The sequence below is a fragment of the Palaemon carinicauda genome, chromosome 24 (assembly GCF_036898095.1).
Source record: "Palaemon carinicauda isolate YSFRI2023 chromosome 24, ASM3689809v2, whole genome shotgun sequence".
Taxonomy (NCBI): domain Eukaryota; kingdom Metazoa; phylum Arthropoda; class Malacostraca; order Decapoda; family Palaemonidae; genus Palaemon; species Palaemon carinicauda.
In genome coordinates this window covers 69,113,146-69,127,985 of record NC_090748.1, presented here as the reverse complement: position 1 = coordinate 69,127,985, position 14,840 = coordinate 69,113,146, and the positions used below count along the sequence as shown (strand labels likewise).

At 45.3% G+C, this 14,840-nt stretch overlaps 1 protein-coding gene across 1 annotated transcript in view; it reads left to right on the top strand.

Annotated features, from left to right (window-relative positions):
- Positions 1–14,840, top strand: part of Oseg6 (intraflagellar transport protein Oseg6) — a 313,337-nt gene that overhangs the window by 159,772 nt on the left and 138,725 nt on the right. The window contains 2 exon segments of the mRNA XM_068348165.1: positions 554–703; positions 6,635–6,782. Of these exon segments, the coding sequence (XP_068204266.1) occupies positions 554–703; positions 6,635–6,782 (298 nt within the window).

Here is a 14,840-nt window from a genome sequence, read left to right as displayed (position 1 = left end):
GGAATGTCTAAATTTCCACTACAACTTGATAATGTTCCCCGCATCCTGTCCTCTGCCATACTCTTATTCATCACTATTTTATGTTGCATAATTTACCCTTCGTCTCATAACATCGAGCATCTGATGATGCTTGTGATGTCACGCAGATACGATTTCTACAGTGTTACCTTTGATGTCCATATGAAATGTTTTATGGTTCTTGTTTCCTCAGGAATTGTATACCAGGATGAACTATTCTCAAATCCTGTTTGTAAATTGTATATCAGAACGTATATTTATCTTATATCTCCCTGCTTGATTTTAAGTGTGTTTATTTAAGAATGGTTTGCTATGTCTAGCCTTCTGTTTTTCATTTTAACACTATTATTATATATGCCATACAGTTGAGTTTTATTTGCAGATATATTCCCATGGAGTCAAGTTTATTCCTTGTATTCTTTACTTCAAGTTATTAGTTGTTTAAATGTTTAACATACTGTATGTTAAATGAACATTCATGTATTCATAAGTTAAATTTGAAGAATTGATGCATTCATTATTTTTTTTTTTCCAGACAGGAGGCTTGTACTTCTTTTTCATTGAAGACTGGCAGACTGTGAGTGACTACCGCCACTCCACTGGAATCACCAGCATATATGGTGAACCATCTGGGAGACGACTTGTGATAGTTGATACAAAAGGGGAAGGCTTTGTGTATAATCCTGTAAGTAGAATGGGATATTTTTTTTTATTTATTTATTTTCAATTATTACATTCGATATGCAAGAGTATAGTTTAGTATATTGCAAATCATATTCTTATTAGTAATCTTTGTCTCTACAATCTAAATGCAGATGACAGTGGCATCTTTGAGCTTGTATCTTCATAGATTGATCAATATATATGCAGTATATAAAAGATTAATGCACTTGAATTAAATGGTAGATTCTTGAAAATTTAGTCTCTTGGGTGTATAAATTAGGTATTTTATTTATTAAAGAATCCTGATATTACTAACGAATAAAGGTAAATTTTAATTATTCACTGTTCTTAAAGAATGATTCCAGTAGATAGTATTAGCATTAACAGTGGTGGAAAAATAATAACTATGGAAATGTTTCTTAACTGTAATTTATAAACCACAGATTTTACTTATATGAATTTAGTAGTTCTATAAGAAACTTGCTTCTGTTGGCCCTGCAATGTGTAACTTCATGAGTACAAAAATAATTTTTATTTATACAGGCCACTTATTTTGATCTGATACTGTTGAGGATCCATAGAGGAGCTATGAAGGTCATTGAGAGATTGACCGATGTTCTGGTATTCTTGAGTACTTTTTTCATCATACAAAACAGTCGGAATGAGTATATGTCGATGTTATCCCACCGTTGGTGGAGTGCATCTTGCCAGATAGCCTTGGGATCTGGGACTGGGGAGAAGTACAATGAGAGTTTAAAGTTCAGAGCCATTGCAAACAGGTCCACAATCGGAGATCCCCACAAAGTCAGGCCGTTTTTGGCTACTAGATGATCCACAGACCATTCAGAACCCACTGCTCTGCTCAGATTGTCAGCAAGCACATTCCTCTTGCCTTGAATGAGGCAAGCTGATAGTTAGACTGAATGGACTTCTGTCCATCTTAGTATCCCTACTGCTAGATGGGATAGGGGCTGTGAAGAAGTACTTTCTTGCTTTTTTATGTAAGCCACTACTGTGGTGCTATCACTCATCACCACCACCGAGTGACCCGCCAAGAACTTGCGGAACTGTTGAAGGGCCAGAAATACGGTCTAAAGCTCTAGGAGATTTAAGTGAAGGTACTTTTCGGACTCTGACCAAAGGCCTGAGGCCGTGTGGTACAGCATGTGGGCCCTCCCCCCTTCTTTTGATGCGTCTGAAAACTGCATCAAATCGGGAGGAGGGACGAGAAGATCGACACCCTTCAGCAGATTCTCATCTGCCAGCTACCATCCGAGGTCCGTCTTTTCTTCTGATCCCATGGGAATCAGAGTGTCCGGGGGATTCAAAGGCCTGGTTACAATTGAACTAAGGGTGCCCCTGGAGAGATTGAATCTCGAGGCAACTGTTGGGAACTAGACGGGTCAAGGATGATAAGTGTCCAAGGAGATATAGCCACTTCTGGGCTGGGAGTTCCTCTCGTCTGAGGAAAGGCCTTGCGGCTTTCCTCAGCCTTGCTATCTTGTTGTCTGATGGGAAGGCTTTGTGAAGTTTGGTGTCTGATATCATGCCCAGGTATACCAGTCTTTGGGTGGGAAGCACGGAAGGTTTACCATGATCCTCAGATCTTTGCAAACCCGCAGAAGTTTTTAGGGGATTGAGTCTGCTCATGCTTACGTTTACAAACTATAGCAAACATATTTTCGAGGAATCCTCTCCTCTTTATTTCTTGTCATCATGTCTCCATTGGCCCAGGGTCCCATGGGACTTGTGCAAAGCAACTTTGACCCTCCATCTCGGGGTTCTCCTTTGGGAAGGCTAATACGGCCAACTCAGAGTTAACGTGGTCTTGCGTGTCAGCTCGCTGATGACAATGCTCTCCCTCATCCTGAATTAGCCCAGCCAGCGGAAGGAATGTGAAGTCCGAAGCTTCAGCCATTCGTCTTTAGGGATAACACCTTTCTCGGTAGTGAGTTAGGTTTACCTCTAAGAGACTGAGATTCTTCTTCTACAAGTTAGGAATTCTCAGTGCTTCTTCAACCATGCCTCGTCCAATCAGCGGGAGGATCGACATTCATGGGACTCCGCCCGTGAACAGGTGATCCAAGTTAAATGAAGAGTTTTTCTCCTGCAAGGGCTTATGCTAACAAGTTCGCTCGCGAACCCCACCGAGTGACCGAGGTTGACTACAGGGCGGCATATCCGCAGTTCTGCCACAGAGACATACATATCATCACAGACCCCTCCACCTGTGGAGGTAAGATGGTGGGCCTCTCTACAATCAACACAAATCCGAACGTCCTTACAGACATCAGAATCAGGTATTACGTCATCAATGCACGATTACGTTTTCATCAGAGTGTCCGAGCTTCTACAGTCAACTTTCTTGTAGAAAGTCTACAGTATTTGACCTCTCCTCCTAAAACAAATTTGTTCAACAAACTGTTCAGCATGGAGACGGCAGACACGGTTAGACAAGCGGTAAAACTACAGGACTTCATATGCATACTGGACCTCAAGGACACATGCTTCCAGATCCAATTACATCCGTTATCAAGGAAGTATTAAAGGATCATACAGGATGACAGGAATACCAGTTTAAGGTGCTGTGCTTCAGTCTTTCAACAGTACCTCAGGTTTTCATGAGGGCTTTTACCCTAGTGTCAACCACGTCCTATAGAATCGGCATCAGTCTTCCAAGATTCCTGGATGACTGGCTGATTCTAGCAGACTCGGTGGCTACTGTCCTTCAACACTGGAACAGACTCCCCGAATTTTGCTGCGTTCTGGTGATTGTGATAAATCTCGAGGTCTCATCTTTGCTTCCATCAGTGACTGGTATAACTAGACATGATCATCAACACCAGCCTGCAGAAAGTCTTCCCTTCAGATGACAGGATCCAGAGGCTGAAGAAGGTGGTAAGTCCCTTCCTTCAACAAGACTCACTCCCAGCCCAACAGTGGTTATGTCTCATAGGTCGACTATAATTCTTGGTTTGTTTAGTCAGCAATGGCTGCATACGAATCCAATCTCCTCAGTGGCTGCTAAAATCTAGGTGGGTTTAGTACGAGGACTCTCCGGATACTCTGGTCCCTATGGGACCCGAGTGGAAGAAAGACCTGAGATGGTGGGCGACAGACATGAATCTCTTCTGAGGGGTCGACCTTCTCGTCCCTCCCCTGGAATTGATGCTCCTTTCAGATGCATCAAAAGAAGGGTGGGTGGCCCCACATGCTGCATCATGCGGCCTCCAGGTTCTGGTCAGAGTCCGAAAGGTTCCAGCACATAAATCTGCAAGAGATGAGGGCAGCCTTTCTAGCCTTACAGCAGTTCCATCAGTTCCTGGTAGGTTGCTCGGTAGTGTTGATTTGCAACAATACCATGGTAGTGGCTTACACAAACAAACAAGACAGTACCCTCTCGCACCCCAGCTTTGCCATCTAGCAGTGGAGATGCTAAGAGGGGCAGAAGACAACTTGGTGTCCCTATTAGCTTATTTCATTCTGGGCCAAATGACTGTGCTCATGAACAATCTGAGCAGAGCAACTTAGATAGTGGGCTCTGAGGAGCCTTTTAATTTAGTAGCCAACAAAGTCCTGACTTTATGTGGATCACAGACAATGAACCTGTTTGCAACATTCCTAACAACAGGCTCCAGTTCTACTGTTCGCCAGTTCTGGATCCTCAGGCCCTCTGGCAGGATGCATTCCAGCAACGGTGGGACAACATCGATGTTTACGCCTTTCCCCATTCTGCCTGATGAGAAGGGTGCTCAACAAGGCAAGATCAAACACAAACCTAGCACTGACTCTCATAGCTCCTCTATGGCATCATACAAAATGGTTCCCGGACCTTCTTCAGCCACTGATGGAAGTCCCGAGAGAACTCCCTCCACAACACGATCTACACAGACAACCATACGTTAACTTCTTCCACAAAGCCATAGGATCCATACGTCTTCACGCCTGGAGATTATCTAGCATCTCCTCTCACACAGAGATGCTTTTCGCAACAAGTTGTAAAGAGGATGTCTGGATACCTTTGGAAATCTTTAGCTGCCATTTACCAGGCTAAGTAGACTGTCTTCTGTGGTTGGTGTCGTTGAAGGGGTATCTCTCCCCTTAATGCCTCTATCCCAGCAATAGTGGAGTTCCTTGTGTACCTTCGGGAAGGAAACCTCCTCGCAGTCTATTCGGTGAAAGGCCATTGCTCGGCCTTGAGCCTTGCCTTTAGGCTGGAAGGAGTTAACATTTCCTCTTCGCTAGAGTTGTCTCTCCTCATATGGAGTTTCGAGCTTACCTGTCCTCAGTCGGAATTTAAGACCACCTGTATGGAATGTGGTTCATGTCCTTCGGTCCCTGAAGGGTGTCCCTACCAACTATTACGCCAGGCATTAGATCTTCCCCTAACCTTGATGACAGTTTTCCTACTTGTGTTGGCTTCGACCAAGAAAGTCAGCAAATTTCGAACTTCATGGTATTTTCTACGATGTCTCCCATTCATTGGGATGAGGAGAGGTAATGCCCAGCTTAGTCCCTGAGTTTTTCACGGAGACTCAAAATCCAGGAGTAGCAGAGCCTAGATTCGGACCCTTCCGGATTGGGAGTCTTCGTAATATATCCGATGATCCAGATCAAATGCTACTTTGCCCAGGGAGGAGTTTGAAGTACTACCTCAAGAGAACTGCAGGAGCTGGTCCCTGAGTGCCAGCACTCTTTGTCAGTACTGGGAAAGTCAAGAGGAGGATCACCAAGAATACGATCTCTGCTTGGATTAGCAAGGTCATAGACCGAGTGTTGAACACTGATCCTATCCCCCAAACGAGACAATCCATAGCTCATGACGTAAAGGGCATAGGTATGTCCGTACTCTGTGACGCAGGTCCTACGAGCGGGGGTGTGGAAGTGTCAGACAACCTTCACCGCCCACTACTGCAAGATGGGACACACAGGAACATGAAAATGTTCTCCATTGGCCTTGAGGTGGCTACACAACAAATAGTATAAACACCTCAGGCTCTTTGATTGACAAGTAGCAGATGGTGGAGGGCAGAGATTACCCAGGATTAAGTCTGGGATGAATGACAAGAATGACAGGCTGTTTCTTTTGGGAACAGCACCATGGGTCCTCTGCAAGCTGGCCTCCTCTGTTTGCAGGTAAAGCCTTTCCCTTGTGTAACCTGTTATGGAAATAATACTTGTTGCATCCCCATACCCCCTGGCAAGGTGGGATTGGGTAACGTCTATGGTTGGCTCAAAGATTCCTAGGTTTTTTGAGAATTCTTACCTAGACAAGTCACACTGCTAGTATCACACAATCGCAAAGATTGCTTAGGCCGTAAAGTATGTTATTGCTCGTAGAGTTTACCTAGGTGTCAGGGTTTTCTCTCTTATACATACAGAGCACGTACGTGAATAACCCTGGGTCAAAAACCAGCCAGTTGATTAAGACTTCCACCCACCTACAGAGTGATTCTTCCCTAATAAAGAGCAAAGGGGTTTGTATTTAATGTTGGATAAATGACAAATTTAAAGTAATTTGTATTTTGTTAAACGATACAAATTTTGAGCGCTTTATAGAAATTTGGTCTGTCATAACCTATCCCTTGGTAAGTCCTACCTGCAAGCAAAAGGGACAATAGAACACAGGCTTTTATGTGTGTGAGCGGGATAGCCAGTACTAACCCCTACACCCCCCCACTAACTAGTGGTGGGGTAGTTGCACCTCGCTAAAAGTCATAAGGCTAGTCTTCCATATTTGCCGAAAGTTTTTTCCCTAATAAAGAGCTCAAGGTTTGTATCATTTGGAAAAATAAAAGTTATTTTGAATTTGACATATTGCAAAGTTTTAATGCATGTCACTATGTTTTTATTATTAATTTTTTACATATGTTTGAGTTTGGTTGCTACTTATTGCATTATAAATTAGAGAATCAATGAATATAAAATAAACTTTTCTTCTATTTCTTTAAAGGTGAATGACGACTTGCTTGATATCCCTGAATTCCCTGGCTCCTGTAAAGGATGTTTATGGGAAAACTGTCCAAGTGATCGCAATGTTTTTGTCTTGTTTGATGAAAAATTTCTTTATACATATGTCCTACATCAAGAACACATCAAAGGTGAGTCATTTTGTGTTGGAAAAAGTTGTTGTTGATGGAATTATATCTCCCAACTATGTTGATGTTTAAATCGTCTAGATATAGTAATGTTGTTTGATAATGTTATTTTAAATTTTTCTTACCCAAGGTTCGAAGCTTAAATTTATGAATCGTAAACTTTATTATCAAGAATTTTTAAAATATTCAATTGAAAACAAATCCCTGACTAGTTTATGGTAAAAAGAATAATATCGTCATGTCCACATTCTTATTTGAAGGAGATTTAATTATGAAAGTCACAATGTACAGTTTCTGGAATAATTTGTTAATAGTTGGCTTAGTTAAAATGTAATCAACCATCCTTGCCTGTTAGTATGAGATAGTTCGCTAATTTTCTTGATTCAGCTGTCTTGCACAAAAATTTTTGCTTTAATATTTGGATGGTCATCTGCTAGATTTCCCTGTATGTATTTAGCTGTAAATTATTTCAAATTTCCAATGTTCTTCAGAACATGTAGCTTGCTTAATGGTAGGAAAGATGAGAGACTATAACAACAGCCCTCTGAATTAGTTGGTTAATAGAGAAAAGGATGACTAGAATCACTTTAGATACTGTATTGAATTCAATTCAAACTAATTGTTGGGGGTATAGTCCTTAGAAACCAGTATGTGCCAATTTGCAATCGATTTCATATAGTTTATAGCCTTCCATGGGGGAAAGCATGAATATTATCAGTGCATAGAATTCTAAATGCTAGGAACAAAAACAAAAATAAAACTATAGAATAGGGGGGCACTCTTTAATAGTTCATCAAAGCAGCATCAAATCCAGGCTCAGAGAAGAGTAAGTGATTGGTGTCAGTCCTCTAAAAGGGGATGAGGGGAAATTCCTTGGTAGCCGTTCAAAGCAGCGTCAAATCCTATCTTAGAGAAGATTTGTAATTCGTGTTAGTTTGCCAGCTTTTCAGAAAACTTGAAAGGATTGTAAAGAAACATGAAAGCATAAATATTAAAAGCTATTTGTTCCTTCACTAACAAACTATATGTTATTTATATAGATTATCTTTTGGTGAAGTTGGAAGGTTAGCTATTAGACTTAATGCGAGGTGGCAATCCTATCCAACCCTTATAGCGGGGAGGGTTGAGGATGGCTGGGAGTACCCAGCCACCTATATCTACTCACTCATCAGTGAACTACGTCATTTCTTTCTTTTGGCTTGTAGAGACCGGACGTATTCGCTCTCTCCTCCTCCAGGCTAGGACAGACTAATTGCTTTATGCAATTCCTTTTCCTCTTTTAGGTGTTACTGTTCCTTCTTTGACGCTCCCATGCGTACCTGCCCTGGTCGTGAATGGTGCTCATGTGGCACCTTCATGTCATCGGTGGATACCAACCCCCCATTCGCTGTGCCCGACCTGCAGGGGGCGTCGCTTTGAGCAGGGATCACCCTGCGAAGAATGTAGGGAGTGGCCTGCCTCCCAGTGGTAGAAATTTGAGCGTCGCAGGAAGAAGAAGGCCAAGAGAGATCTCTCACCCAGGTTTCTCCTCAAGGGCAAAAAGACCTTGGTCGTCTTCTTCCTGCACTTTCCCCAAAGCTCCTCCTCGCTTGCCTTCCTCCAGAGGGTAGTCAAGTAGGAGCACAGACCAACCAACTCCATGGCAACCTTGGGTACTGAGGGTTTGTAGCTTCCCCCAGAGGAGCAACTTCACTTTCTTCCACTGGAAAACCATTCTCTCTTTCAGATGTGCTGCAAAATTGGCCGTCCATGGGAGTGTTTGCTCCCCCTTCCAAGGAAGCTCTATTTCATCTCCTTCAGCATGGGGCATAGAGAGACCCTTTGTCAGTTGCTTTGGCAGCTGAGGCCCTTGATGTCTGCGAGGTCCATCTCTCGCCCTCTCTTGGCCTTTCCATGAGTGTATGACAGTCTCCTGCTGATGACGAGCCTTCTCTCCATCCTGAGGCTCCATCATCACCTAACCCACAGCCTTTTGTTTCTCCCCACATGCAAGGTTCCTGCTCGTGCCTCGGCACTCGCCTGCTGCGTAAGTTGGGAAGGATAATCACCCGGTGGCCAGGGCTCCAAATGCTCGCCGATCATCTGGACGTGACTCATCATCTTCTCGTCCTTTTGGACGATCAACCTCAAGATGGTGTTCGCGACGATCTGATGATGATCATCATCAAAGAGATCATAGGTCATCACGATCTCAGTGCTCTTCTTTAAGAAGGTACTCGCATTCATGAGCTAAACTCTCAAAATTCAGAGACCATAAGTCAACATAGTCTCGTCGGTCTTCTTCTAGAAGGTGCTTTTATTAATGAACTAAGAACTAACGATCCTGAGCTAGAAGCTCACAATCACAATCTGGATGTTCGCGATCACGAGCTAGATGCTCCCGGTCATGAGCTAGATGTTCACCATTGCAAGCAAAGAACACATGGGCATGAGGAAGACGCTCACGATAACGAGGAAGATGCTCACGATCATGAGCAAGACACTCACGAGCCCGAGCAGGGTGCTTACGATCACGAGCGAGGCACTCATGATCACGAGCGAGGCACTCATGATCACGAGCGAGGCACTCATGATCACGAGCGAGGCACTCATGATCACGAGTGAGGCACTCATGATCACGAGCGAGGCACTCATGATCACGAGCGAGGCACTCACGATCAGGAGCATGACGCTCACAATCACCGAATAAAGCGTTCACGTTTACGATCGAGACGTTCCTCTTCACGAGGGTATCGTAGACGCCTGCGCTTATGATTCATGCGGCACTCTATAACTTGATAATCTCCTGCTGCTCCATCTCCAAGATGACCTACATACGAACAAGGACCTCCTGAAGGACAACTCCCAGAGATGCGTCCTTATTGGCTACCCCCTGTTCCCTTTGCAGCTTGGGGTATCCTACGTAAGCGCATGCCGACGCGACGCTCACCAATGGGTCACCCGCTGATGCAATGCTCACCAATGTAACACGTTGCTCCCATTCTGAGGCCTCTATCTCCACCTCTACCGACGGATTGTAGCCCTACGGAGGTACAGAGGCCCCAAGGGCTTTCTCCTCTGTACTCGCCGTCAATCTCTGGTGAAACAGTTACATCTACCTGTGAATTGTGCCCTTTTACTTGTAAACCGACCAATTTCACACGTATTTCATGTGCTTCAGACCCGATTTCATGAGTGATCGCGAGCCCAACGCCTCTGGCAACAGCCTCCGCAATTGCAAAACCCAGCGGCAGGCCAAAACTCTTCCCAGAAGAGTTTAAGGAACTCCCGAACAAGTTCGCGTCTGTTCGGATATCACCCGATCGTCTGGTATGGACAACAAAGGACCTTCTCATGCCCAGAGATTATCCCCAAAAATTTCCAGGCTCCAAAATGCCATCCCACCAAAAGATGTTCTCCTCCAAGGCTCCGGAAGGAGACCCCAGACCTGACAACAATCGGCGAGCTTCCACCTTGGTGTCAAACCTGCAAAAGTCTCTGATCGGCTTGGGCCTTCCAGCCCCTCTACAACCACAAGAGCCTGAGATCCAATCCACTTCAAGTGTCCCATTGGAGAGGTCGGTATGTTTTACGTCCACCTCTGCAAGCCCTTTTGATCCCGGGAGGAAACCTGCTCTAATGTCCATCCAGCGCATCAGTCACTCGTACCTAGACCTAGAGCTGAGGACAGGTTAGTTCCTGGGTTGTCTCAAACCTTTGCACAACTCCCTCTTACTCCAATTCTTTCAAGAGAAAGGCTGACAACTAGTCAGAAGAAGAGGATACAGTGTGGTACACCAGCTCATGCTGATCGGCTCTAGCCATAGTTGAGCAAGGATATACTGTAGGCTCAACCCGGGCTTCCTTCGACCTTTTAGGCCTCAATCCCTAGAGATTGTTCCTCCGAAACAACGCCTGATCTCCAGACCATTCCTAAGTCTCACGCTCCGACAGAACTGCAAACTCCTCCCAGACCTTCCAACCTGAAAGAGCACTTCCCTCCTTGGAGAGAGTCGAAAGATTCTAAGACGGTTCCGAAGAACGCGAAGGTAAAGGAAAATCTGGGGCCAGAGTTAAATTGGAGATCCCCTGAGGCAAGACCTTCTTAAGAACTGGTTGATGTCTTTGGCCTACCCCAGGCTCCTATGGATGAGAGCTTGAAGGTAGATGAGTTTCTGGACACTGATGAGGAATATCTCCCTAGAGCAGCAAGTCCAAAGTTCCACTCTTAGGCTGAATGGAAGGAGTCGGAACATGCCTTCTGGCAAGTCCTAGCCTGTATGAGGTCAATTAACAAGCTGTCAGATCCTGGTATCACTCCCCCAGGAAGGCAAGGACATAGTCCTGGACCAGCTTTTTGGCACCCAGAGACCCCCTAGGACCAGTGCAATCTTGCACTGGTCAAAGGGATTGACAGCAGCCAGAAGGAAAACTATCTTAGATAGCAGGCCCATCGAACTCTGAGGGCAGGCTCTTCTTCTAGGGCTCTTCCACTTCCTTTTGTATTGCAAAGGAAGTAATATGAGATTGAAAATGAGCTCACTCCTACCCTGACCCTTGACCCTTCAGTAGAATCCCTTACTAGGGGTCTCTCCTTGCAGAGAGCCTCACTTTTGGCACCCGAACTCCTCAACATAGAGAAAGGCAGGAAGTATAAATGGAGTCTTTCCTCTTGTCTGGTACCCAGACTCTGGAGTTCCTTTCACACCACTTGGTTAAACTGTGGGCGAATGCAATGCTGAAAAGAAGGGATACCGTGATTGGGAAATTTCACAGGCGGAAGTTGCGTGACTTAGAAACTCGACCCTCAAGGGAGCCGCTCCCTTTGGCTTGGAGGAGGTAGAAAGAGCAGCTGATTGGTGGAGCAAATCCTCCAAGGGTTCTCTCCTCCACGGGGCCATGACTTCTCAGCCTTATGGGAAGGCTACCCACCCTACTAGAGACCAATCCACTGCTTCAAATCCCACCCACCACTTCAAATCCCACAACATCCAGGTCCTGTGGACCTGCTAAGGTGTTTAAGCGGTACTTCCAGGCAAAAGATCAAAAGGGCAACAATCCTTTCAGAGGAAAGAGATGGGGTAATGCGGGTGGCCGAGGTGGCCGCTACCTCTAGGGAGGGCAATCCTCTCATCAGTCCACCGGTGGGAGAAGGCCTGCAATGCCTCTAATAGGGGTGGCAGTCTCAAAGGGCAGATCCCTGGACGATTGCAGTGATCAGCGTAGGGTATTGTGTCCTGTTCATTCAAACTCTCCCTCCTCTGACCTGGGATTCAATTCCATTGAGCTACTGTACGAAGGGATCTGTAAAGGAGCTTGCACTCCGGGCTGAAGTGCAGACTTGATTCAGAAGGGCGCTCTCCAATAGGTCCTCGATGGGTCACCAGGCTTCTACTGTCAATTCTTGCTTGTGAAAAAGGTGTCTGGAGGCTGGAGACCAGTCATAGATCTCTCGCCCCTGAACAAGTTTTTTTCTTCAAACTCTGTTCAGGATGAAGATGGCAGACACGGTCATCCAGGCAGTAAGACCAAAGGACCTCATGCACACTGGATCTCCTAGATGCATACATCCAGATCCCAATCCATCCATCTTCAAGGAAGTATCTCAGATTCATACTGTACATGAGAATAAACTTTACCAGTTCAAAGTTCTCTGCTTCGGTCTCGCATCAGCAACCCAGGCCTTCACCAGGGTATTCGACCTAGTATCAGCTCTGGCTCACAAAAACGGTACTGTATTTGTCTCTTAAGAGGCCTTGATGGTTGGCTAATTCTAGTAGGCTTAGCGAGGACCCTTCTTCATCACTGGGACATGCTTCTCGAGTTTTGCCAGGATCTGGGGATCGTAATAAATCCCAAGAGGTCATCACTGCTCCCAGCTCATAGACTGGTATATCTCGGTATGATTATAGACACCAACAAATAGAAAGTCTTTCCATCAAACGACAGAGTACACAGGCTGAGAGAAGTGGCAAGACCCTTCCTTAGACGGGAAAATCTCATAGTCCAGCAGTGGTTGTGCCTTCTAGGCCACCTAACTTCCCTGATTCATCTTGTTCCCAACAGATGCCTCAGGACAAGATCCCTGCAATGGCAGCCAAAGTCCATGTGGAACCAACACTCCGACTCCCCAGAAATCTTAGTCTCTATAGGACAGGATCAAGTGATGGATCTTCAGTGGTGGGTGGCAGAGGAGTACCTCCTCAAAGGACTAGATCTTCTTGTCCCTCCTCTGGACTTGAGGCTCTACACAGATGCATCAAAAGAAGGATGAGGGGGTGGAGTCCCACTTGCTGTATCACATAGTCTCAGGCCTTTGGTCCAAGTCCGAAAGGTACCCGCACAGAAACCTCTTGGAGATGAGAGCAGCCTTTCTAGCTCTCCAGCAGTTCATCTGTTGCAGTTCATCTGTTGCTGGCAGGTCACTCTGTAGTGTTGATGAGCAACAACACTACAGTGGTGGCTTACATAAACTAACAAGGCAGATAACTTTTCAAAGCCCTCATGCTATCTAGCAGTAGAGGTACTAAGATGAACATTCGGTGACGCTATCAGCTCGTTTCATTCATGGCAAGAGGAATATGCTTGCTGAAAACTTGAGGAGTCCAACTCAGATAGTGGGCTCCAAATGGTCTTTGAATCCTCTGATAGCTAACAGAGTCCTGACTTTGTGGAGTTCCTCAACCATGGATCTATTTGCAATGTCCCTGAACTTCAGGCTCCCGCTATATTGTTCTCCAGTCCCAGACCCTCAGGCTCTATGGCAAGATGTATTCCAAATATGGCGGGACAACATCAATGTGTATGCCTTTCCCCCATTGTGTCTGATGAGAAAAATGGTCAACTAGACCAGAGCATCCAACAATTCAATTATGACCCTCATAGCTCCGCTATGGCATCATGCAGAATGGTTCTCAGACCTTTTGCAACTCTCAGAAGATCCCCCAAGAGAACTACTATCATGACAAGATCTACTCAAACAACTACATGTGGACATCTTTCACAAGGCTATCCCGTCTCTATGGCTTCACGCCTGGAGACTATTCAGAGTGGCTTTTCGCAACAAGTTGCGAAAAGGATGTCTGGGCACTTGTGATGATCCGTAGCCTCAGTATACCCGGCAAAGTGGACAGTCTTTTGTGGTTGTTGTCGTGGAAGGGGTATCTCTCCCCTTGATGCCACTATTCCAACAATAGCGGAGATTCTTGTATACCTTCGGGAGGAAAAACTCCTTTCGGTCTCGGCGGCAAAAGGCTATCTCTTTGCCTTAAAGCCTAGCCTTTAAACTGGACGAAGTACACCTTTCCTCTTCATTGGAGCTTCCCTTACTCATACGGAGTTATGAGATCACTTGCCCCCAGTCGGAAATAAGAGTTCCTCCCTGGAACGTGGTTCACGTCTTGAGGTCCTTAAATGGACAGTAATTTCACTTTGAAGATGGGATTCCTGCTTGCTTTAACTTCTGCAAAGAGAGGCAGTTTCTCGTACGACATAGCCCATTCAAGGGGATGGGAGCTGGTGACACCCGGCTTCGTCCCCGAGTTGATTGTAAAGACTTAAAATCCTGTGGTACTGGACCTTAGATTTGGGAACTTTCAGATTAAGAGTCTACATTTTGTAACCAATTACCCAGATCAGCTGTTAGTATGCCCAGTGATGAGTTTGAGATATTATCTTAAAAATGCACTGTAGCAACTCGGCCCCAGCTGTCAGCCCTGTTCATCAGCACGGGTAGAATTAAGAGAAGTGTCACCAAGAACACCATTTCATCATGGATTCGCAAGGTCATAGACTCTCCTCCAGCTTGACAACCTAGAGTTCACGATGTCAGGGGCATCAGTACGTCCCTGGCATTTAAACACAATTTTTCAGTGTTGCAAAACGTCACCCACAGGAGACTCGATACGTTTTCTGTTGGCCCTGTGGTGGCTGCACAACAAGTGGTTTAAGAATACCTTGAGCTCCTTGTTGGACAAGTCCCAGACTTGACCTGGCTACCCAGGTTAAGTCTGGGATGAATGAATAAGAATGACTGGCTCTTCTTTTCTTCACCTTTCCCTCTCTTGGGGACCAGTGCCATGG